Here is a 25,623-nt window from a genome sequence, read left to right on the forward strand (position 1 = left end):
AGTATCTACATAACATAATGGTATGGGATGGAACCTATAAAGTCAGCAAAAATTTGAATCCCATTCTCTCAATAGTTTGGGACCATGGTAGAGCATTTTTTAGGGCAGCTGGTGTAGTTGGTTTAGTTTTCGACAATGAACAAGATTATCACAACTCTACTACCGAGTTGGAACCTGTTCAGCAAAAAGTCTATTTAAAAGCCTCACTTCTGCGACAACACAAGGATGAGCCAATGCGTGTGGTCTTTTCCAACATCATTGAGACCTCAGCTCATCAAAGAGCCTGACCTTCGCTTTTTTCAGGTCGAGTGAGCTGAACTCGGAAACTGATGGGTTCAGCGTGGCCTGCCAGAATAGTGTCTTCATCATCTCGATCTACCGAAGTCGCGTGATGAATATTGAGTTTCTGAAACTAGGTGCAGGGCCTGCCGCGAGGTGCCTAAGACCGCTCATGGCCTTACACTCTTCGACTCCAAAAATAGCTATCACAAGCTGCATGTGAAATTCATGAGAACTTGCAGGTACAACTTTGATTTGGCCGACAAGAGTTTCCTAAACAAGCTGGTGGAAAAAACATTTGCAGTATTGGTAGATAAGAGAACTAATTGCGAATGATCCTGTACAAACCGGAAAAACTACTCGTATGACCCTCGCATGGATGAGAAAGTGAACGACGACAAAGTTGTGGACGATCCTCCTGAATTCCCCAATTTGAAGTTGAAACCATAGTGTAGGTGACATGATGGACATTTTCAAATCGTGGGACCATAATGACAAATACGAGAATGACAGTATTCAATTTTTTGCAAAAATTGGTCAGTTTTTGAATAACTATATTTTAGAAATAGTTGTCCGTATACGTTAACAAATAATCAATGCACTATTCTAAACTGGATGCAAACTTTTGGATATCGCATTGGAAATATAATTTCTGTGACATCAATGATACCCTCATACTAACAAAATCGACACAAAGATAGAATCATCATATAGAGCAAGTATGTTATCAAAACAAGTCTGAAAACTGTACCGAAGGGAGAAAAATATGTATGAGAAAATGATTATTGCGTAATGAAATGTCAAAACGTTCATCTCTTTCAATGTTTCTACACAGTAGATTGATTTCAGTGTAGTCCTACTGCTGGATAAACGAGAAGCTAAGCTCAACTGAGGTATCTAGCATAGATTTCTGTCAGATATAATTCAATTACCAGCATGGCATTAGCCGGAGAAGTAGTTGTTTTTAGGTACGCATTTTCTGGAACCTGCTGTTGGATGAACGAAAAACATCTGCAAGATGTGAGCTGTGAGCTAGCTTTCCTAAATATATACATATTTGATATAATTCGAATTCCAGTTGTTTTCCGGTATGCATTCACCAGAACCTAATACTGTGTAGGTACGTTGGGATAAATGTTTCGAGATTTCATTACGATATATTTATTTTCTCATAACTATGTAATCATTTGATTCCGGCTGTCCATCTGCCTTAACGTCATGAACTCCAAAACTATCGAACGAATTTTCATACGGTTTTTACCAGCTTCAACGTCGTAAGCGACCTTCGATATGGTTCCCATGAGCATAGATCGGTAGGCTATATGCCATTTATTATTGGAAGAATACAATCGTGAACTCGCAGAATATCGTACTGTTGCATTAGATATTTCCAATGCCTCAGACGATGCCTGGCATGAGGACTTATAGTTTGTGAAATAATTTTTGTTCGGGAATCTTCAGCTTTTCAAAAGATCTCACATGAATTTTAACGAAGATCTGGATAAAATTTCAGCTTGTGGTGACAATAAGCATATTGAATGCCAAGAAAACCACGGCATTAGTTTAATCGGAGTAGGATGATCTGGCGGAAACGAAGGTAATAACAGTAAGGCAGCTCCTCAGAAACTCCCGCTAGTTCGATCTGGAAAGTTGAAAATGTCTTAGAAAAAACCTTTTGTATATTAAAAAATCACCAATCAGAGACACTTTCACACAAGGCCGTAGCGAAAAGAAAAACCAGGGGGAAGAAGTCCAAATTTTCCCAACTCCACCAGCAAAATTTCCCAACTTTCGAAGAAATGAAAGCCGAGGGATTAGTTACTACTTTAATATATCAATTTTCTTACTTAGCTATCCAAAGATTGGCCGAATGCTTATGCCCGTTAGGGTATGCACAAACAAAAATAAATTTTGGTGATTATAAAAATAATAATGGGAATTATTCTACTTTGGAGCCAGGTCCTTGGTCTTTCACCATATCCACCATGTATAGGAATATTCAATTCAAATGAAAGGGAACAATACTTAAATAATATTGTGCCTATTGTTTTCTATTATTATTTTTTCTATCTTCACGGCCTGTAACTTCCCAACTTTTCCAAGTCGGAAAAATAGCGAAAAGTTCGGAATTTTGTAAAATTGTCACTTCAAAATTTGTGGACCATTCAGGACTGTTTTCTTACTTGGGAGAAATTAAACTTTTTTGAAGATTTCAAACAACTCAGAATTCTCTTCAAGTTACGCATGTTGGGAAATCTCAACCTTCTCCTGGTTTTTTCCCTTTTCTTATTACCTCTCCTTTTCTTTTCTCTCATTTTTATTTTTTTCTCAACTTTTTCCAAATCGAAAAAGCAGAGGGGGAGGCTCCCCCCACCCCCCATGGCGACGGCCCTGTTCACAGGAAGGGTTCAAATTACTTGTCGACTTGATCCCACCGAGAGCGGTCTATGTCAGTCTATACACCTTCTATCACTTAATTGAATATATTTCAAAATTGAATTGAAATTGAATACATTTCATCTGAACGGCATTTTCGCCCAATGAAATTTCTGAAACTGTTTCCTCAATGAATATAGGTAATCTCCAGCATCTCTGTAAAAAATAATCATGTGAATGAATATAGTAAATTGGTAAATTAATCCTTTATTATTCCTATTAGCTCATAAGCTCCGGAATGAGTGCTGGCAACTTATGTAAAATGGGTGGCCTACACTAAGTCAGTATTTTAAAGTTGAACCAGATAAAAGTTACCGAAAGGTTGAACTGTTGTACAAGTTGTATAAACGAATGGCAGAGAATTATACTTATTTTGGTAGGAATTCTGAATGGAGAATGCCTTTAGACGTAACATTCGACAATTCAGTCCGAGGTACGAGTAACTACGTCTCCGTTGTTGATATGTGAAGAGAAATCGAGGTAATCGAATCGTTTTCAGTGTAAATATTAATATGTTGGTGTGTCTCCTCATTGTCGGCTTGGCTTATTTAGTGTTTTCGAAGTTCATCAGACCTGTGCTCTATTGGAAAAAGAAAAACATTTTTTATGTTACACCGTGGAAAGGATTCCTTCGGGTACTCTTTGGTCCAAAATCTTTTTTTGAATTGATTGTAGAAGCGTATAGGAGATTCCCAGAAAAGAGGTATGTCACATTATGCATAATTTTTTAATTACTTCAATTTCATGCATGTGATGTTATGTGAAGTTTGTTTAAACTATCGGACTGTGTTACTAGAAGCCACATTATTTCTTCATAAATTTCAAAATTATAGTTCACATATAATTTCAACAAGAATTTACGATAGACATATGTATTGAATTATTTTGCATAATTTCGCAAGATTCTTTTAATAACATGCTAATATTCAAGGTAGTTATTTTTAAATATATGTGGAAAAAATATATACCTACGTTCCGAATAATTTTTTTTGAGGGAAAAATTTTTACAACTTTGATATGAGCTAAGATATTTATTTAATAAAAATCATTTTAGCCGGTAGCGTCAGTGCGACATTTGTACTGAGTCATTTTTGAAAAAAAAGTGATACACCACTGCTTTCTCTCGAACTAAAAGTCACCATTCACTTTTGAGAATGTGGCATCTTAATTTTATTTTTTTTTGGATGCGGTTTTTGTAAAAAAAAAACATTATTCCTCACGTTGTTATGAAATGGGGTATAATTAAGGATTGAAAACATATTTATTGAGTGAAAAAGAGATTTCGTTTCATTAACAAAACGAATTCTGACGATTGTTCACAATTTGTACTCGTATAGTTGTCACATGTTTGAAATGTAAAATATCAAGAAATAAATATAGTTTAAAAAATTGAAAAACACGCTTTTAAAAAACATCGAACTAAAAAGTTAAAAATATTTTTTAATAAGCTCAAAACAATAACGAACGAAAAATACCAGTATTATTGTGAAAAAAGCGACGGGCCCTTGAAATACAAAAAATATGGCACAAAGCTCCCACGTTTTTTTCACAATAATACTAGTATTTTTCATTCGTTATTATTTTGAGCTTATTAAAAAATATTTTTAACTTTTTAGTTCGATGTTCTTTAAAATAATAAGTTTTTCAAACTTTATTTATTTTTCATGTTTTAGTTTCGTATGCTATAAAAGTGTGTTTTTTAGTCTCTTTGAACTATATTTATTGTATTTCCTTTCGAAAAATGACCATTGATATTTCCCGATTCCGTAAAGGGAGCCTGAAAAGCTACCAAGCCCAAGGCAGCAGGCGCGCGTGTTAATGAAAAAAATACTTTTTTCAAATGAAGAAATACATACGAATTCTGATATTATAGAAATGTATTGCAACCGTAGAGTCGCTATTGTTCAAAAACTGTTTTTTTTAACTCATGGCAGTAATTATAAGCTGTGATGTCAATCATACAACTCAGGCCTTTGGTAAGTGATGCCACCATTAACCCGAGCAAATTTCGCAGAACTCATCTCTACTCAGGTGCCGAAAATGGGACTGTTTGGCCTCTCGTCAGTGCAATGTAGTGTCCTACATCAACAGAGTGCAGAGGGGGCGATGGGAGATATTGTCGGCCTAATGTGAACATTGCATAAGTCCAATTCTTCACAAAATTAGTTTTTAGCTCTATCTGTTAGCGAAGCAGCGTATCTATACATTCAAATCAAATAACTATCTAAAAAGTATTCAGATGGCACTAGAAACAGAAGTATGAAATGCACGAAAGTCCCACTCATTATACATCAATAAGAAAGTTGCTTAAGTCCTAGTAAGTGTACTTTGATGGTTCTGTCTCTGTTCGGTGTCGTGCTGTTTAGTTTGTCAGACTTTAAATTAGCCGTTATTTTATCAGACTGAGATTCAATATCACTAAGGTAAGTAAATACTATATAAATTTAAGCTTTTGAAATGTGTTAACATATATTAGACTGGATTAATGTTATTTTTGTAAACTTAGGGAGTTGTGCATTTTTCACGCTGATGATATATTTATAACTCACGGGAGTTATGCATGTTTCAAAGCCTTTTGAATATCAATTATAACTGTTGAGATGACTTTTACCAGGGGCTCTATAACCTGGGGGCTTCTTTACAGGGATATTTTTACCAGTGGCTTTACACTTTGTGGCTGAAGATAACAAGTATTTTGTTGTAGCTATGGATCGTAGGTCAAGATGTTTCAAACTGATGAGTTTAACAAAACATCCGGCCAACGCTTTGAAGGACATAACTAACGATTGTTCTGGAACATCAACTCGTGATTCTATAGAATCAAACATGACAATAAAACTGTTCAAAGACAAAGATCAAGACAATCATACTAATACAAAGAGCGTGAAAAATGAAAAGTGTTTTGCAGAAGAATACGAGAAAAAGCTACAGTCGGCTCTAGAAGAATCAGAACAAGAAATTCATTTGACAGAAAACATTTTAGACCTAAGGAAAATAATGATTCATCATCCAGCTTTCTCAACAATGCAGTAATATACGGCATAGAACAAACGGATACAAACTTTGATAGTTTTATTTTTTCCGATGAGATGCTCAATCCCAATACAACGAAGGATATAGACGCGCCAACAGAAACTCCTATGGATTTCGAAAAAAATCTAGTAATAATGATTCTAGTGAAGAAGTTTCACAAAAAAAAGGAAGAGAGAAAATTTTCTAATCCTGCAGAATGGAAATGAAATACTAATGAAGTAAATAGAGAGAAAGGGGTCGAGTATATGGGTAGAAAAAATAACAAATTCGACAGAAAGAAAACTAAGAGAGTAATGAAACCGAGATATATGTGTTCAAACAAACCATTGAAAAACCGGTAAATAAATAGTAATTCAGTGTTGCAAATTGACGGATTAAGAGCGAAAAATAATTTTCGCGAAGTTTTGGTCCCTCTCGTGGCCTGAGAAGAAGTAATACATTTCTGCGAAAGTCTTGAAAAATGAAACGAAAAGATCAACGCATAGAAAGGAAGCGGAAGTAAGCTAGAAGACATCTTCGTATAGGTGTTTTCTTAAAAACAAAAGCGAAAAAATTAGAGTTTGTAAGCTCATGTTCTGCAATACGTTAGAAATGTCTATGAGAATCATATCAGAGTGGATAAAAGACGAAATGTATAGCCCAGCCAAAAGTGAAAATGAAACAGAATAGTGATAAAAATATACAAAAAACCTTCACGTTTCGATGAAGGAATGCCAAATTTGAAAAAATTCTTTAAAGATATGCCTAAACTTGAATCACACTATTGTCGAAAATCGTCAACAAAACTATATATAGAGCCAACGTTCTAAACCAAATCAGAGCTTTATTTGCTGTATAAAGATTGTGTGTAGAACATAATATAACTACATTATCCATTGCCACATTCTCAAACATGTTTGAAAATCTGAGTTTAGCATTGTTTTTGCCAAAAAAAAGACAAATGCGATGTCTGCATAAGCTGCAAGATGATGGACCTACAGTCAGTACTTTTGTGTCTGAAATCGAACGTATCAGCTCTGTACTCTAGCCATCTTTGTACTCTGAACAAAGATGGCTATTGTTTTCTCTGGCATGGAGGTCAAGGGGAGCTCAGTGCCAACTGTTTTTCATCAATAATTTGTAACTTCTTGATAAGTAATGTAATTCCCCAGATTGAGACAATGCAACAAATAATATTATATAGTGACGGTTGTAGCGTAGATAGTGTAGATACATGTTGGTATCATCCAGAAATATTTAGAAAAGGCCACACCCAAATGGAGTGCGACTCTATGCATTCTACCATAGAGAGTCAACTAAAAGGTAGAACCATCAATGTGCCAGCCGATTATGTCTCCCAATGTAAATTGGCTCGAAAAAATCTTAAACCGCATGAGGTGATCTATTTAGATTACACTTTTTTCAAAGACTTCAGTAAACTCAATTTAATAAAATGAATTAGACCTGGATTCAAAGTTGGTGATCCAACTGTTAACAATCTTAGAGCACTGAAGTATAATCCGGATGGAAAAATCGAGTTTAAGATTAAACATTCCCAGGAATTTCAAGATATGCCTATAAGATTAAAACCAAATTCAAATGATGTATCAATTGACTTTCTTCCTTTATTGTACAAAGAAGAATTGAAAATTAAAAAAGAAAAGTTTTTCATGTTGTTTCATTAGTACTTATTTTCGATTCAATAAAAATAATGCCTTAGGTATGTAAATAATAGCGTTGTTTCATTAGATGAAATCTGCATAAGTCCCACTTCGTACTGGATATAAGAATGAATTTTGAATAACTCCTTTATTTTTCAACAGGTAAGTATTATAAAAAGAATCAATACTTGATGGCAGTTCCCTAAATGTATTTTTCATCCAAATTTCATTTTCACCCAGATTACATTATTTTTAAATTATTAAAATAGTTTTTTTGTTCTCCTGTAAAATTTAGGTTCTTGGACTTGTGCAATTTTCATATTAGGCCGACGAAATATGTTGCTTGTCGTTGGCTTCTTATTCAAAGTATGATAAAAAGTCTGAAAAACTTTGATTTTCAATAATGGAAAATCATCGACCCCGTGTTGATGTAAGACACTACCTTGCACTGACGAGAGGCCAAATAACCTGAAACAGGTCTGCAAGTACCCGTTTCGAAAAATGAGAGTCGATTCTGGCAGTTGTATCACCAAAAGCATATGTCTTCTGTGAAGGATCCTGCACTATTTGTTGGATATAATTCAACGCCCTTCGTGGTATTAGCGAGGGAAGTAAATGTTTTCTAATAGGTGTCAGTACATGAACCTGCTATGTAGGTAAGTTATTGTACCTTTGGATAATTCGTTCTTGAGGGTGGTAGAAGAATATAATTAGACCGTCAAATTGGAATTCAACAAAAAGACATGTGCAACTATTTATCTCAACGAAGAATAATATTGCTTCTACAAATATGCCTGCCATTCCGATCTCACTCTGATGGAGTAGTGAAGTGGACTCGGAAGAAATAAAGTCCTAAAAATGAGGTATTTCAATGAGAGGTTACAACCCAAATCGCCTGTTTCATGATTGAAATTTCGTGTTTTGAGTGTCGATGTGAAAGAGTGGGGAGTACTGGATGGTACCTATGAAGTCATCAGGAGTTCAGATCCCATTGTTATTATTATGAAATTTATATTTTGACACGGAAGCCAACAACGAAAAAATCGTCGATGGCTTCGGTAGTTTAAAAGATATTCCAGTTTTTATATGATGATATATTACTTATGATGCACTGTTTGGAACCTTTGGTGTAGTAATGAATATTACTGGGGTTTTTTCCCAACACCAAATCGTTATTTTCAACACCTCTATTACCGGAGTTTTTTCCCAACACCAAATCGTTATTTTTAACAAGGTGTTAAAAATAACGATTTGGTGTTAAAATTCCAGTAATATTGATGATATATTATCTCAATTATAAATGAAATGTCATTTCCAAGATGAAAGTGAAACATGCAGTAAATGAACGTGATGATGATGCAAATGACGAAATAAAAAAGTTAAATTTCAAAATGAAGTGTGACGCATTTTGTCGTACTCCCAGGAGGAATATTGGAAAATATTGCCCTTTCAGTTCAGAAAAGGCTCACAATAGGTCGAAACTTCTTATTTTCCAGATTGAGCAGATGATTAGAAAACAACTATATATAATTATCTATCAAAATTCATTCCTCTTCAGCTGTTGCCAGTGATTTCGTTCGCGAGGACTACTATTTTTGATACCAAAAAGTCAACCTGAATTTTTTTTCATTTACGAAGAAATCGTTTTACGAACTATAAATATTGTCAATTATCCCCATCCACAGTTTTTTCTGATTAATTATTTGTTTTTTAAATTAACGTAATGAATACTTATATAGAACAATATCAGGTGAAGCTCCCCAAATATATTACCAAAAATCTCACCAAAAACGGACAAAAATTCCAAAAATCATTATTTTGGGTTCTATTGCGGTTATTGAGAACCCTAAAAATAGTGTTTCGTAAATGTCACCCATGTGCAGTTATAATTACATAATAAGTAACGATGATTAAATAAAACAAATGGACAAATCATAAAATTCACTATTATCGTTCTATAAATAGCAACTTCCTGATTCATATTTTTCCAGATATTATGGAAGTTACCAGTTCCTGAATCCATCTCTATTCGTGACAGATCTCGATCTCATAAAGCAAATAACTGTCAAAGACTTCGAATACTTTCCAGATCATTTCTCGTTTGTTAACCGGAAATCCGATCCAATCCTAGGGCAGAATCTATTTGCTTTGGAAGGGGAACGATGGAAGGATATGAGATCGACCCTATCACCAGCTTTCACCAGTTCCAAAATGAAGGCAATGTACACATTGATACAAGGTAAATATTCAACATATGACAGTGGAACTGAAATATATGTGTAAGTAGTATGGAGTGGTCAAGTTAAACAAGTTGTTGATTACCTCAGATTGAATAACAATTTCTAAATTCAAAATAATAATATATTTTATTGAATATTAAAATCAAATTCAGTTCTTAGTCAGTTGGTCAGTGTTACTTCTGAATTCTAAATATTTCAAATGATTTATCTTCGTTGGACGTAAGTTCTGTACTTTCTATAGTTCTTCAAAAGCTTTGGTTCGAAGATAGAAATTGATAGATGACTTGTATGAGGCATTCAATATTTTAATTATTAGATTTACCTGACTATTACATAAGGATACATTTTGAAATTAATTTAAGACTAGATAAGGCAATATTGTGAAATTAATTGTATACAGGGTGTAACTAAATAAGTGTGAAACATTTGAGGAAGTGATTCCTCATCGAAAAGAAGATAGGATCTTTCATATAAAGAAATTTCACTGGAGCATCCCTTGTTAGGATACAGCCCGTTGAAGGGGATACTTAAAATTTGTATCACAATTTTTATGTACGTTTTGTACTACCAAAAAGACACTTAGCCAGTAATTTATTTGGTTTACCCCATGGTTGTAAAGGGTGGAAAACGTATTTCCAATGTAACTTTCTGTCTTATTATTTGTTTACCATTTTAAAATTTATTTCGGATAGCCTGTTCCATTCTGAATAAAAAATGTCTATTGAGGTTTTTGCCCAAAATGAACCCGTTCGCAGAAAAAAATTATTTTAGCAACAACTACAGAGATACATCGTCATAAATGCGAAAATACGTAACTAATCTATCCATTAGGTCGCTGTTAGCGCTAGTGACAATTAAATTGGTATGACGCTGTCAGTTTGTGAATTTTCGAAATTGAATTAATACTATTTGTGTGTTGTTGTTCTGTTCTTGATTTGTTACTTTAATAATTCACTTGTTATTAAAATGGCATACACAAATGAGGAAATGGCTGATATGCATTACGTTTACGGTCTCTCGCAGGTGAATGGGTTAGAAGCTTCTAGTAGATATGCTGAAATGTATCCTCAACGGCAGCATCTTTCACATAGAATATTTGCTCGACTTCATCAATGATTATGAGAATATGGTTCATTCGACAAAAGAACGCAGGATTGTGGTCGCCATCGAGAAGTACGAATACCACAGTTTGAAGAAGCAGTACTTAATTTTATTGAAGAACAACCTACTACCAGTACTAGAAAGATTGCTTTCCAGCTAAATGTTGATCATGTGACGGTATTTCTAGTATTGAAAGAATAACTCTTATACCCTTACCATCTGCAACGAGTACAGGCACTGTTACCGCGAGACTTTCCGAACCGTTTTGAATTTTACAATTGGATACTGGAAATGATTAGAAAGAATTGTGACTTTCTGAAGACGATAGAATTCACAGACGGAAGTAGTTTTTCTCGGGACAAGATTATTAATTTTCATAATTACCACATATGGGCTGATGAAAACCCTCACGCTATTGTCGGAACTAACCATCAAGAACAGTTTTCTCTTAACGTGTGGCTTGGAGTTATTGGGGATGATTCAATTGGGCCTCATTTTCTACCTCCTCGAAAAAATGGTGAGGCATACGTTCAATTTTTAAGAGAAGTGCATCCAGTACTGCTGGAGAAAGTTCCTTTGGGCGTCAGAAGGGATATGTTTTTTATGCATGATGGGGCTTCCGCCCATTTTAGTCAAGTTGCACGTCACCATTCAACTGAAACATATCCAAATCAGTGGATAGGTCGAGGAGGACCACAGAACTCCAAATCTCAATCCTCTCGATTTCTCTTTTTGGGGCCATTTACACCATTTGTTTTATCGTACTCCTCTTTGCGATGTAGAAGACTTAAGAAACCGCATGCGTAATGTCTGAAGGTAGACATATTGAACATTTACTATGGTTTCTACATGTTGTGTGCTTTGTTATCAATAAATTAGTTTTGTTTATTACCCTTCAATCGTTTAATGCAGGTACTAACTACAAAATAACAATAAATCCTGTTCCCATTTATGACGACGTATCTCTGTAGTTGTTCGTAAAATAATTTTTTGCTGCGAACTGGTTCATTTTGGGCAGAAAACCCAATGAAACAGGCTATTGGAAATATTTTTTTTTTTTAAATGTTGAACAAATAATAAGACAAAAAGTTACATTGGAAATGAATTTTAAGGGTTGCGTTTTCCATCCCTTACAACCATGGGGTCCAAATAAATTACTGGCGAAGTGTCTTTTTGGTAGTACAAAACGTCAGGTTAATTTCAATATTGTAACTTTTTCAGAGCTTGTAAAAAAATTGCTTCAAACATTTTCTGTACCCCCTTTAAGGGGCTGTATCTTAACAAGGGATGATCCAATGAAGTTTCTTTATATGAAAAATCCTATCTTTTTTTCGACGAGGAATCACCTCCTTAAATATTTTACACTTATTCAGTTACACCCTGTATAACTTATAACATTTCAATCATTAGATTCACCTGACTATTACATAAGGGCACATTGTAAAATTAATTTCAGACTGGTAGATAAGGCAATAATGTGAAATTAATTCAAGACACTCAAGTCGCAGGTACCTAGAACAGATATCTTCGAACCTAGAACAGATATCTCACTTTGTAAGTATGATTAGTTTGATCTTCCTCCTGAAGATGATCGAAATACGTGTCGAGGTATTGAAATAATGGTTTGTTGTTGGTGAATAACTCCAGTAATATCCATTACCACACCAAAGGTTCCAAACAATGCATCACAAATATGTCATTTGAGTAGGCCAAATGAAAATCCACTCATTTATTACGTATCGAATTAGCTCTTACTAGTATTTACTCATGAAACTTGACGGTTTTACAAAATAGACAGCTACTTAGAAGGAAAACCCATATTGAACTTTCCTTTCAATCTTGGCTTCATCCGTCATGGTTGAAGAAAAACAGGTGTCACAATTTTGTAAACCATTCAGTGAAAAGTTCACAATAAAGTGTTGCGAGTCTTTTAAAGCATTTGATTTTTACTGTGAACTTTTTGCAATAGACTTCAATACCGATGCATTTTGGAACAGTGCATGATGAGATTCATAAAATTTGAACACCTACATTCTATTAAGATGTTTTGAAAGTTTTATCCGTTTTCATATCATTTGTTTCTGTAGCTCCATATCTCAATGAATGTTTATTCTTATGTATCGTTGTATATACCGATCGATAGAGAATTTAAGCTGTTATTTTTTTTATGTTTTGCCTTTTCGCGGCTCATCACTATTTGATGTTCTTAAGCGATTATCGTCCATTTTTACTCTATCAACTCAAATCGATTCCAAACGTAGCCGAAACAATCCGAAAAATCAAACAGGCAGTTGGCAATGATGGCGTTATCACAACTAGTGGACGGGATGGCGGAAGAACTGGATATTAGCTCCCATGCGATTTTTGATGGTTTGAAATGTCTATAAGAGGCCAAGAAGTTCAAGAAGAAGGTGCCTTACGGTTTGAAATATCGACAGACATTGTCACGTTCCGTGGTCTATTCATCTCTGCTTTCGCGAAACCAAAACGATGTTTGTTGGATCGAATAGTCACGTTTGATGGAAAGTATGTCCTCTATGAAAAAATGAGATGATCAGGACAGTTGTTGGACACCGATTATACATCCAGGCTCTTCTCAAAGGTGAAAACACACTACAAAAGACCATGGTTAATATATGGTGGTCAGCACTATAACTTTCTGCAACTGGGTCAAACCATCGACGGCAAACGACGGAATGTCTGGTCAGCAGAAAAGGTCTGTTCCTGCTCCATGACAATGTTCATCCAGAATGTTTCAAAAATCACGATTCAAAAATAAAAAAAATTAGCATCATATTATACTACCTAGACCTCTCAATATCAGACTACCATCTTTTCAAGCACTTCTATAGCGAAAAAATGAGAAATAAAACTTCCTTTGTTTTCATACCACTTGAATTTGTAACTAACGTTACTGCCGTTTTGTCCTATAAGGATATCTTCAAACAAATTTGTAACGTTAGTTACAAATACAAGTGACATAAAAACATAGGAACTTTTATTTCTTATTTTTCATGATGATACCCTACCACGTAGTAACGGTTAAATCCATCAATTCACTTCACCTGTGCATTTTTTCAATGTCAACCTCCTTTTATTTTTTCATCGGGTCAACTCAAAAAATTGAAATAAGTTATAATGAAATTAATGCATGAATACTTTATTTTGAAGTGAAATTGACAAATGAAATTTTCAAGATTTCATCTGGGAAAAAAAATTAAATGGAAAAGGAGGTCTTGTGACACATCATTTTGAAGGTCCTGACGAATACTTCACAACCATAGAATATGAAATCAATATCCTCACCTACTACAAAATGGCGAAACATTTAATATTTTCCTGAAGACAAACACAATAATATCGATATTTCTAGAGATATTCCTCTTTATCTGCCTTATAGTATGAGGTTTGTTAAGTTATTTTTTGTTTATAAAAACGACAAAAAATGTCAGTACAACAACATTGTTCAGTGAGTATATTCTCATTTAGTTTTCGGTTTTACTAGTAGAAAGGTACCACGTCAACAATCTCTAAAATGGTGAATTCTCGCCCATTGGAAAACAAAAATTGAAGCGATTTTTATGCGACGCGTAACTTTCACGATACCGAAAGGATTTTCAATGAACGTTTTTCGAATCATCCTATCTGTAGAAAATATTTGAGGGAATTTGTATCCAAATTCACAACTACCGGTAGTGTACATAACAAAAAGCCCCTAGGTCATCCGTCCATTCCGGAAGAACAGCAAGTGCAAATAATTGGTGAGATGGGAGTAAACCTTGAATAGTCTTACCTGTTCCGTCGCGAATTTTTGTGAGGTGTCTCCTTCTACTGTGTGGAGACTTTTGAAGAGGATTAGGTATCATCCATATAAAATTATAATGGTACACCAATTAACTGAAGACGACCTTGATTAAAGAACAGAATTCTGCGACATCATGACGGAAACCATTGCAAGGCATCCTACATATCTCCACAATATTTGTTTCAGTGACGAATGTACATTTTTTCAAACGGCAATGTTCACAGACAAAATTGCCTTTATTGAAGTGACACCAACCCTCACATTTTCCGGGAAACACATATCCAATATCCAGAAAAATTTAACGTTTGGGCAGGAATATTGGGAAACCATATTGTAGGACCTCTATTTATTGATCAAAATTCAACAGGGGAATTATAGTTGAATATGTTTGAAACTACTGTTGACCCTCTCATTACTGAGAGCACCACCGCATCACTCCAGACAAGTAAGAAACTATTTGGATACTGCTTTTTTTGGTCGATAGGATTGGCCGTCTAGATCCTACAAAATGGCCAGCCCGCTCACCAAATTTGACACCTTTGGACTTTTTGATGGGGCTATTTGTAGCAAAAGGTGTACGAAACTGAACCTGCTTCAGTATCGGATATACGGCAGAGAATTATAAATAATTGTAGAGATATTGACGTTACTGTGTTCGAAAATGTTAGGCGTGAAATATCGGATAGGCTGTTCATATGTCAACCATTTCGAGCATCTTCTGAAGCATCTGAAGCATCAAGCTTATTACCTCATATCATGTAGTTCAATATCAATGTATTCAGGGAATTTTCAAAAGTTCCGCCATTTTGTAGTAGTTGAAGATATTGACATTATATTCTAGGGATGTGTCACCGGACCCCTTTTCCATTTAATTTTTTTTCCCAGATCTAGAAAGTTTCATCTGTCAATTTCACCGCAAAATAAAGTATTCACGCATTAATTTCATTACCCCAAATTCAATTTTTTGAGTTGACCTGTTCAAAAAATTAAAGAGGGGGGAGACATTATAGAAAAGCACTGTATACCTTTCTTACCGGTAGAATATTCGTCAATCCGAACCAGGCAAAATGAGGTTTCGTCGACTTCATGGAATTCCGAGCAAACACTTTTTATGCAGACGGAATTAATTAACTTGTGTTAGGTTAGCAAAAATGCACTGATTTAAATCGCGCTTATTTATATTGCAAAGAATGACTATTCACTGAGATATAACAGTTTGAAGTAGACTCATCGAAACGGGTGAAACTTTCGAAATAACCAATACTTGAATATTGTAACTGTTACTGAGATTGAATGCTGAAGACTCAAGAAAAGTATTGTAGTTCTGGTGTTTAAAAACAGTGCTGGTTTTGGACGTTTAACCTGACAATTTATTCATTTTTGAAGGTTGACCACAATAGTTCAGGTGATAATATGATTAATTGTAATATTACACTTTGCTCATTGATTTTTTTTTATTCTAGAAACAGCAGAATCATTCACAGATCACTTCTATAACCAACCTGAGAATACAATAGAATTAGAAATAAAAGAAGCTTATTCTAAATTTACCAACGATATAATAGCTACTTGTGCCTTTGGCGTGCAATGCAACTCCCTCACAAATGATAAAAATGATTTTTTTACTATGGGTTCAAGAATGACGAAGCCAACAGGATTTAATGTCATCAAAGGAATTTTAGCAGCTTTCTTCCCACATGTATTTGAGGTTTGTTGATAGTTTAATAAACGAACATTCACCGACCTGGAATCTCAATAGGTGAAATTGAAACCATTAGCGTAAAATAATAATAATAATAATAATATCGTCTTAATATCAAATTTATTGGAACTATTCGTTTCCCACCCTCAGGCTCATACAAGCTTATAAGCCTGATGTAGTCCTTCTCGACCACCAGATCAAAACGATATTTGTCGTGAAGTTTTCAGCTCCTGGCGAGACGAATATCGTAAGAAAAGAGGAGGAAAAACGGATGAAATATCGAGATTTTCTCTTCGAACTCCGCAGACTCTATCCAGATCACTTTGTTCAGATGGTTGTTCTGATTTATTGGAGTCCTTGGTGAAATGATGTCCTCTCTACTCTCGAATCTTAAAATCATACCGGTTTGCCGCACTAAGGCAGACATCTCAGCCGCACAGATGCAGTAGGCTGTCATTCTTGGCTCACTGCGCTTGCTCAGGGCACATGATTTTCGGACCCAATGATCACTTACTCCACGGTGTGGGGAGTGGTCATCGGTTGATAATGCTGGCGCGCCCTCCTGAATGTATCGGGGCTTCGGGGGATAAGGCCTGACCAGCGCACACCACGGTAAAAAAAATAATATCTTCTTATTATCTTGTAATACATTTAAAGCAAATTATTCAGGAACAGTTCATTTATTATATGAAGATAAAAGGCGATGTTCAATTTACATGATAACACGTAATCATTCAATTGCTCTTCCACTTAACCTCATCTTACACTTAACCTCACAATGAATCTAATGAAAATACTTCTTCCATATCAGAAATATAGCACTCTTTCGATTTGTGTATTGCTAACCAAGTTAGCATCATAATTCAGCTAACGAAACGCGCGTCGACAGACAGTCTTCCAGTTCTGGTATAGGAGCAGTGTTCTTTATTACATAACTTTACACGCGTTCTGTCGTTCTTACCATTGTTTCTCACATCGTTCATAATGATTCATCGTTGCATTCAGTACAATCTGGAGACTCGATCATAGACTCTGGCTGCACAACTCTACCGAAAAATAGTCGAAATTCAAATTCACTTGAATTTTTTCTATCAAATATAAAGTTTCCATAAAATGTATATTTCCTTTTTCATTAACAATTTCAATTTTGTCATCTCCAACATTTTTTAGAATAAATTCATTGAAAGAGAAATCAGAGCAGCACAATTTTCATCAGCATTTAGTCTGAGAAGTACCTGCACGGTTATACTGTACCATACCACTATTTGAAAGACAATGACAAGATATTTTGTGAGTTTGAGGAAAAATGGAGGCATCAGAATGGTAAAAAGCATTAATTAATGGGAATAAGAGATCTAAGCAATGAAATAGATTATGTCCAGTTAACTAGTTTAATAACCCAATAATTCGAGAATTTGAAAATTCGGCAAGAAAACAATTATTTTTTAAGAAAAAATTGAGCCTCTTACCCAAACAATCTTTCTTCAAAAATATATTATATATATTTGAGGTTTTCAGTAAGAAGTTCAAAGATATTTATGTTAGACTGATGTCGAGCATCAAATTAATTGAAACCATGTAACTTTGGGAACCTGGCAATCAATTTTTTTAATAGATGCCCAATGAGTTTAGAAACTGAATTTGAGCTTTCCAGTTGAAAACTCCATTTGATACGACATTCCGATACTCGATACCAAGTCATGTCACATGCGATAGCATATAACTAGATGGTCCAATTTCATATTCATTGCATGATTATGAACAAACTTTGAACAGCTAACGATAGAAACACCACGATAATATTTGGAACCACTTCCAAGAGATTCGTTTATGACAAAACTTACGGCACTCTTCCTTTCTTCCTGTCTTCTGAACATATGTTTTCTGACAAATCATCTAAAGGAACAATTCGTTCAGGCCAGTCTCAACACCCTACACAGTAGGTTAATGGACTGACACCTATCAGAAAACAACTACTCCCCTGGCTAATACCACGAAGGGCGTTGGATTATATCCGACAGGTGTCAGTGCAGGATTCTTCACAGAAGTTATTCCTGCATATGCTGTTGGCGATACAACTGCCGCAATAGATTTTCAATTATTGGAACACACTTGCAGACCGGTTTCGGGCTGTTTGGCCACTCGTCAGTGCAAGGTAGTGTATATCATCAACATAAAGTCGATGATTTCCGATAATTGAAAATCGAATTCCGTCAGAGTATCATTCCTCGAACTAAGCTGAAGACTACAACAAACAACAGGTTTGTCGTCGCTCCATCTGCCTGTGAACGAGGTAACCAACTGCATATCCAAATTTGCCCAATTCCTCGTAAAAGGAAAAAAATCTTTCACGTATAGTCAGTGGGCATACTTGAAGACTGGCTATAAATCAAATCATCTAAAGGAACAATTCGTTCAGGCCAGTCTCAACAGTCTCAACCTACTGTGTAGGGTGTTGAGACTGGCCTGAACGAATTGTTCCTTTAGATGATTTGATTTATAGCCAGTCTTCAAGTATGCCCACTGACTATACGTGAAAAATATGTTTTCTGGTTTCATCGGAAACGGGAACTTTTCTCCAGTCATTGATGATTCAATATCCACTCATTGTCGAATAGTGAATTTGAGTTTGTGCTCTCATGTTCCAGACCTGTCAGATGCTGAGTACGATTCACTATTTAACACTCTCAAACTCTCTCAAGTCTCAAAAGTCTGCATAAGATACATTTTTAGTCTGACATTCACTCTTTGATTTTGAATTGAACTGCATTTTCGAAATCACCTTAAAAAATTGGATCTCATTGCCTGTTTGATTTTTCAACTATCATTTTGTTTGGAAGACAAGAATAGTTGTAACTACTTACTTTCTATGGAGCCGTAAATTATCCATACTCCATTTTTAGTTTCATTTCCATACATCTGTATATTTTATACTTCATACTTTCAATACATGGAGAAAAAAAGTTGTTTCATTCATTTTGTCCCATTTTAAAATTTGTTGGATTATAGTTTACCCAATATATTGAAGGCAAGATAAAGTCAAGTGACCATAACATGGTGGATTAAACGTTTCTTGGCTGCTTGAATATGAAAAAAATATTATATTTTTACTGATTTCCTTTCACCTAGTGATAGTTTATGTGTTACTATGAATGAAAACTGATGTCAGCTTGCTGTATCTCAGTGGAAAGTTTGTCAGCTGGTACCTTGAAAGGTGTAACGCAGCAGCATCTATCACCTACGATATCTTATCAGCTGACGACTTTTTTTTCGACTAACAGCTAGCTGATTCATTTCATTACTTACTATGACACGTTAACAATGGTTCTTATGAATTTTTATCCAGGAGGAAATCACGTTTCTTAAGATATTCGGCAGTATGCTTGATTTGAGTGTTTTGATAGCAAATATGAAGTTTAATGGTGGAGCAAATGTTGGTATGATAAATTCATTGATGAATAATTTATTGCAGCATAATTTTTCATTTGACTTTTATTTCAATGAGCTGAATAAAAATAATAATGCAAATTATTCGTTTCATTCTCGCTTTGGTTTGAGTCACTTTCATCTCTCTCTAATTCACTGTCAGAGTCGCTTTCAAAGTTACATGCGATCACGTCTTCATTATTATCATCTGAGAAATGAAGGAAAGAAAAATTATTGGTACGCGTGTATAGTAGAACATGATCAGTATGAAAAAAGGAGTCATGCCTTTTTCAGGCTGAATGATTTTGTCCTCAATCGAAGTTGGTAACTGAGTCCCGGAAAATCAATCAAATTTGAATCTGTTATTAATTTCTAGCCAACCATAGTCTGAAAGTTCTTTAATTGTTGAATATTTAAGGCTTGCGTGAGACCAAATTTGCGCAATGTAACACGCCCTTAAATATTGCTTGTACAGTTCTGATCCGCATGGTGGCAGAGAAGAACCTTCAGTACCTTTTATTGGACAACTTAAATTCATCATTATTGTCCAAAGTTTTTTGGAACAATGCAACCCTAGCGTCGTTTATGTATTTTAATCGATTAAGGCCATACATCTGACAAGATGTCTCTGACATTTGTACAAACACTCCGCAGTAGCTTCAGATTTTGACATTTTCGAAAATGGACGCTTTATAACTTTTCTAGAAAATGAAGCCCGTATATTTAGGTCTATTTCACGTAAATAATGTGAACTACAGATTATTTTTCAATCCCCTTTTCCTTCTTGGGCCCAGGTCTTACTTACTTGCTGTTCTGACTTTTTTACACCTATTAGTTAATACGGTGATCTTTCTTCTCACTTCAATGACCAATCAGACTCCCTCCCTAACTAGGTAAAATAATTTATTGTAAAATTATATTCATTACATTTTGAACCTTCTAAAAGTACAGTTAGAATGAACCTTGTCTTTTGTATAATACAATTAGCCTGTTATTCATCTCATGTCACTTTTCCACAAGATTCGATACAATTCTTTATACTCACGATGAAATAATCGTCGGTCAAAACAAATATAGTACTGGGAATAGAAAGCCCTCTCACTTTTTTTTGATGGCCGCATTGATATGCGGCTAATTTATCAATTAATTTTGGAAAAACCCATTCGGATAGTGCTATTTCACTGAAATCCATCTGGAGAATGTAATTTCAATCCACAATCTAGCTGCAATGTGAAAAGTGCTTAGGTATCTAAAGTTTCAATCTGCGAAAAAGAAATAACTCAAAAAACGTGATTTGTTACAGCATAAACATTTATAGGATTGTTGAAATGCTATAATAAATAATGAAAAAAATCAGCTAACTATTAGAGAAAAATTGTCAACTGGAAGGTGATAGATGTTTCTGCGTTACAAGATACCAGCTGACACCTACTTTCCACTGAGGTATAGCAAGCTGACAATAATCTTCATTAACAGAAGCATAATAACTATCACCTGGTAAATTTTCAGTTGAGAGGAAATCATTGAAGATATTAATATTCAAGCAGCCAGCAAACATATACTCCACCTGGCAGTTTTAGACTTTTTCGGCGTAGTCTCATGATTGCAGATTTGATTCCTAAACGAGACTAGAACAAATTTCAAATATGAGATTTCGTGCGACAATTCATCGTTTCCACAATATTAACACTTCTAATGATCCATGCAAAAATTAATATTAACACCACTTTTAGTTTTTCAGAATACCGATATTTCCGTCGTTTGTGACGAAATTCTTCCAGGATTTAATCAAAGAAACGATATCAGTTAGGGAAAAAAATAATATCATCCGCCCAGATATGATTCATCTTCTGATGGAAGCCAGGAAAGGAAGGCTTCAACACGAAACTATATCTAGCTTCTATCAAGATACCGGATTTGCCACAGTGGAAGAATCTTCTTTAGGAAAATCAGGAAAAAAAATGGAGTTAACCGACGATCTGATCACAGCTCAGGCTCTGGTTTTCTTTTTTGCCGGATTCGATACCAGTTCAACACTTCTATCTTTCTTGTCGTATCACTTGGCAGTTGATCAGAAAATTCAAACAACCCTACAGAAAGAAATTGACAACGTTACAAAGCTAGGAGACGGCAGAGTGTCCTACGAAGAACTATTGAAGATGAAATATTTGGATCAGGTTATATCGGAAACTCTCAGAAGATACCCACCGGGTTTTATGCTAACCAGAATATGTGTGAAAGATTACAAAATTGAAGCGAAAAGAAACGATGAGGTAGATTTTGTTCTTGACAAAGGAACCCTTGTAGGTATTCCAGTTGCTGGTATTCACTTAGATCCTAGATATTTTCCTGATCCTGAAAAGTTTGATCCCGATCGATTTGGTGATGAAAATAAAGCTAATATTATTCCTGGAAGTTTTTTGCCATTTGGAAGTGGACCACGCAATTGTATAGGTTAGTGATATTTCATTATTACTTTCGACTTGAGAATAATAATTATTAGCATTCGACATAGGAGAAGGCCTGAATTAGAACAAGAAAATGAACACTACTGTGGAAAGAAAATTCATTTTTTCATGCAGTTCATTCTCACAAATAATAATTTTCAAATATATTACTGAAGAATATCATAAAAACGTACACTTAATGATTCTCTGATGTATATAATAACATATCCAACTCTTCAAAATGCTAAGAACATGACCATTCTGGAACAGAAAAAGTTGTGGAATATTCAGTTGGGTAGTCATTGAGCAGTTGTTCTCAATTTTGGAAACATTCCAAACAGTTTATATCCCTTTCCTGGTTTTATTATTTCCATTTCTTTTTTCAACGATCCATCCATTTTTCAACTTGGTGAGATATCGAAAGAAAACCGATATGGAGAAAGTGCAAAAAAAAATCTAAATGACATTGTGGTCCTTGTAACTAAAATTCATCACAAGAATAAGATTGACTAAAAATTCTTCCAAATGATGGACTTAGAGAAGCGCATAAATATCTATTGCATGTTTCGTGAAATCGTATATTTTATATGAATTTTTTGTTGTTGCAGGTTCTAGATTTGCTCTATTGGAGTGTAAAACTCTTGTAGTCAGTTTATTGTCAAAATTTGACATCATTGTGATAAAGAAGACCCCTTTTCCATTACTACTCTCGAAAACATTCAATCTTGCTGGACGAGAAGGAATTTGGCTAGGTCTTAAGAAGAGGGAGAAGTTCTAAGATTATATACATCATCTCCAATTCGATCTGTGAATTATTAATTAGTTCGATCTGAAGATTAATTTAGGATTTATAATGTTTTAAAATTGATTTATGTATGTTTTTCAACTAATCTTCATCCTCTATTAGATTTGAGATTTATTATTTTAGTGATAGTAATGTTTATATTCCTTGTTACGTGTGTGTTTGTTGTTTGAATTCATTAAACTATTCATACATAAGTAGTCTTGAATTTTTTCTGAGAGAGGAACAAAAATCTCTCAAAAGGCTCATAATCATTTCAGTTGTGGATTGCAATCCATTTGAATGGAGTTTGACAGTTTACAAGGGCTAAGAAAGAGTTCAATGCTTAATACGTCAAGAAGTTGTTGTTACTTGAACTCAAAAAAAAATTTCATGGTATCAAATTAGCCAATGAAAAAACATATTTGAAGTAGTCCCTCGATTAGTGTGCGGATTCCTCAGAAGATAATTTGATAATTCAAACTCCACTTTCAATCAATCGAATGCTCTCTAGGTCAATGAATAGATACATCGTCTGTTCTGTTGAAATGTTCATGCAAAAACATTCTGGGTTTTGTACAGAACGAAGTCGTCACACTTTTTTCCAGATGCTGTTTGCGAGATTCATAGAAGTTTATGATGCATGATAATTTGATGGTATTCTTAAGTTATCATCTGTAGTGAGATAGTTATGCAAGTCCTTATATCTACTATCAGCCATCCGCCACGGCTCCACACGAGTGAAATGCTAATACTGAATAAATAGCTCACCAGCTTCCTAATAGGACTTTTTCATTCGCGGCTAGCACCCCACTTGACATATTTGAAAATATTTTTTTATTGAAGATCTTCAACATAGAGGGCATTTCTTTAATGTCTCCCCCTTTTATTTTTTGAAAGAGTCGACTCAAAAATTGAAATTTGGGATAATAAAATTATTGCATGAATACTTTAACTTGAAGTGATATTGACAGATGAAACTATCAATATGGCGACTGGGCGCCATCTGGGAAAAAAATTAAAATTAGTCTTGTGACATCATTTTGAAGCTCCTGACGAATACTTCACAACCCTAGAATATGAAGTCAATATATTTGTTTATAAAAATGACAAAAAATGTCAGTACGACAATGAACATCATTGTTCAGTTAGAATATTCTCATATAGTTTTCGATTTTACTAGTAGAAAGGTACCACGTCAACAATCTCTAAAATGGCTAATTCTCGTTCATTGGAAGAAAAAATTGAAGAGATTTTTATTTACGGTGCGACGCGTGACTTTCAGGAGACCGAATAGATTTTCAGTGAACGTTTTCGAAATCGTCCTATCTGTAGAAAATATTTGAGAGACCTTGTATCCAAATTCACAACTACCGGTAGTGTACATAACACAAAGCCTCCAGGTCATTCGTCCATTCCGAAAGAATAGCAAGTGCAACCAATTGGTGAGATGTTAGTAAATCCAGAACAGTCTACTCATCCCATCGCAAATGTTTGTGAGGTGTCTCCTTCTACTGTGTGGAGACTTTTGGAGAGAAATAGGTTTCATCCATACAAAATCAAAATGGTACACCAATTAACTGAAGATGACCCTGATTGGAGAACAGAATTTTGCGAAATCATGACGGAAACCATTGCAAGGCATCCTACCTATTTCCACAATGTTTGTTTTAGTGACGAATGTACATTTTTTTTGAAAGGCACAGACAAAATTGCCATTATTGGCATAAAAAATTACCGTTTGGGCAGTAATATAGGGAAACCATATTGTAGGACCTCTATTTATTGATCAAAATTCAACAGGTGAACTGTATTTGAATATGCTGGAAACTACTGTTGACCCTCTCATCACTGAAATTGTCGAAGCGAATCCTAATGAATTCGATATGGATATTGTATTCCAACCAGATGGAGCACCACCACATGACTCCAGACAAGTAAGAAACTATTTGGATACAACTTTTCCCGGTCGTTGGATTGGCCGTCGAGGTCCTACAAAATGGCCAGCCCGCTCGCCAGATTTGACACCTTCGGACTTTTTTATGGGGCTATTTGAAGCAAGAGGTGTACGAAACTGAACCTGCTTCAATATTGGATATACGGCAGAGAATAATAAATATTTGTAGAGATATTAACGTTACTGTGGTCAAAAATGTTCGGCGTGAAATGTCGGATAGGCTGTTCCTACGTCAAGAAGTCCAAAGCAACAATTTCTATCATTTTCTGAACTGACCTCAAGCTTATTACTTCATATTATAAAGTTAAATGTCAATGTATTCGAGCAATTATTAGAAGTTCTGCCATTTTGTCGTAGGTGACGATATTGACATTATATTCCAGGGTTGTGAAGCATTTGTCAGGAGCTTCAAAAAGATGTGTCACAAGACCCCCCTTTCTATTAAATTTTTTTTCCCAGATGGCGCCCAGTCGCCATCTTGAAAGTTTTATCTGCCAATTTTACTTCATAATAAAGTATGCATGCATTAATTTCATTATCCCATATTCCAATTTTTTGAGTTGACCTGTTCAAAAAATAAAAGGGGGGTCATTGAAGAAAAGCACTTTATAACGAATCTACATTTAAAATTTCAGCCCACAAAATTATTGGTGACTTCATTTTATGAACGCGACATTTTACTCGTGGCTGGCGCCTCAGTTGAAATATTTGAAAATCTGTTCTTATTGGAGATCTTCAATATAAAACGAACCTACATTTAAAATTTCAGCCTCCAA

The 25,623-nt window shown here is 34.9% G+C and overlaps 2 protein-coding genes across 2 annotated transcripts in view; both read left to right on the forward strand.

The window, feature by feature from the left end:
• Positions 1 to 3,089: 3,089 nt before the first annotated feature.
• The window catches only part of LOC111507098 (cytochrome P450 9e2), a 58,370-nt gene continuing 35,836 nt past the window's right edge, over positions 3,090 to 25,623 (forward strand). Inside the window, exons 1-3 of the mRNA XM_074186530.1 lie at positions 3,090 to 3,148; positions 3,215 to 3,418; positions 9,380 to 9,627. Of these exons, the coding sequence (XP_074042631.1) occupies positions 3,105 to 3,148; positions 3,215 to 3,418; positions 9,380 to 9,627 (496 nt within the window). The 5' untranslated portion in view covers positions 3,090 to 3,104. The remainder of the gene's footprint in view (positions 3,149 to 3,214; positions 3,419 to 9,379; positions 9,628 to 25,623) is intronic.
• On the forward strand, positions 15,800 to 23,036 carry LOC141487459 (cytochrome P450 9e2-like). Its single transcript, XM_074186547.1, has 4 exons — positions 15,800 to 15,939; positions 15,998 to 16,242; positions 21,396 to 22,116; positions 22,718 to 23,036. The coding sequence occupies exons 2-4, from the start codon at positions 16,162 to 16,164 to the stop codon at positions 22,885 to 22,887; spliced, it is 972 nt and encodes a 323-aa protein (XP_074042648.1). The 5' UTR covers positions 15,800 to 15,939; positions 15,998 to 16,161; the 3' UTR covers positions 22,888 to 23,036.

Source organism: Leptinotarsa decemlineata, unplaced genomic scaffold, assembly GCF_025532065.1.
Source record: "Leptinotarsa decemlineata unplaced genomic scaffold, Ldec_3_MD MMD2_P_RNA_scaffold_2, whole genome shotgun sequence".
Classification (NCBI taxonomy): domain Eukaryota; kingdom Metazoa; phylum Arthropoda; class Insecta; order Coleoptera; family Chrysomelidae; genus Leptinotarsa; species Leptinotarsa decemlineata.

Excerpts from the sequence above, each read along its gene's own strand:
- LOC141487459 (XM_074186547.1), top strand. The coding sequence starts at position 16,162 with ATGGGTTCAAGAATGACGAAGCCAACAGGATTTAATGTCATCAAAGGA. Across the intron at positions 16,243-21,395 it reads TCTTCCCACATGTATTTGAG|TTTTTCAGAATACCGATATT; the intron begins GTTTGTTGATAG and ends CACCACTTTTAG. Across the intron at positions 22,117-22,717 it reads TGGACCACGCAATTGTATAG|GTTCTAGATTTGCTCTATTG; the intron begins GTTAGTGATATT and ends TTGTTGTTGCAG.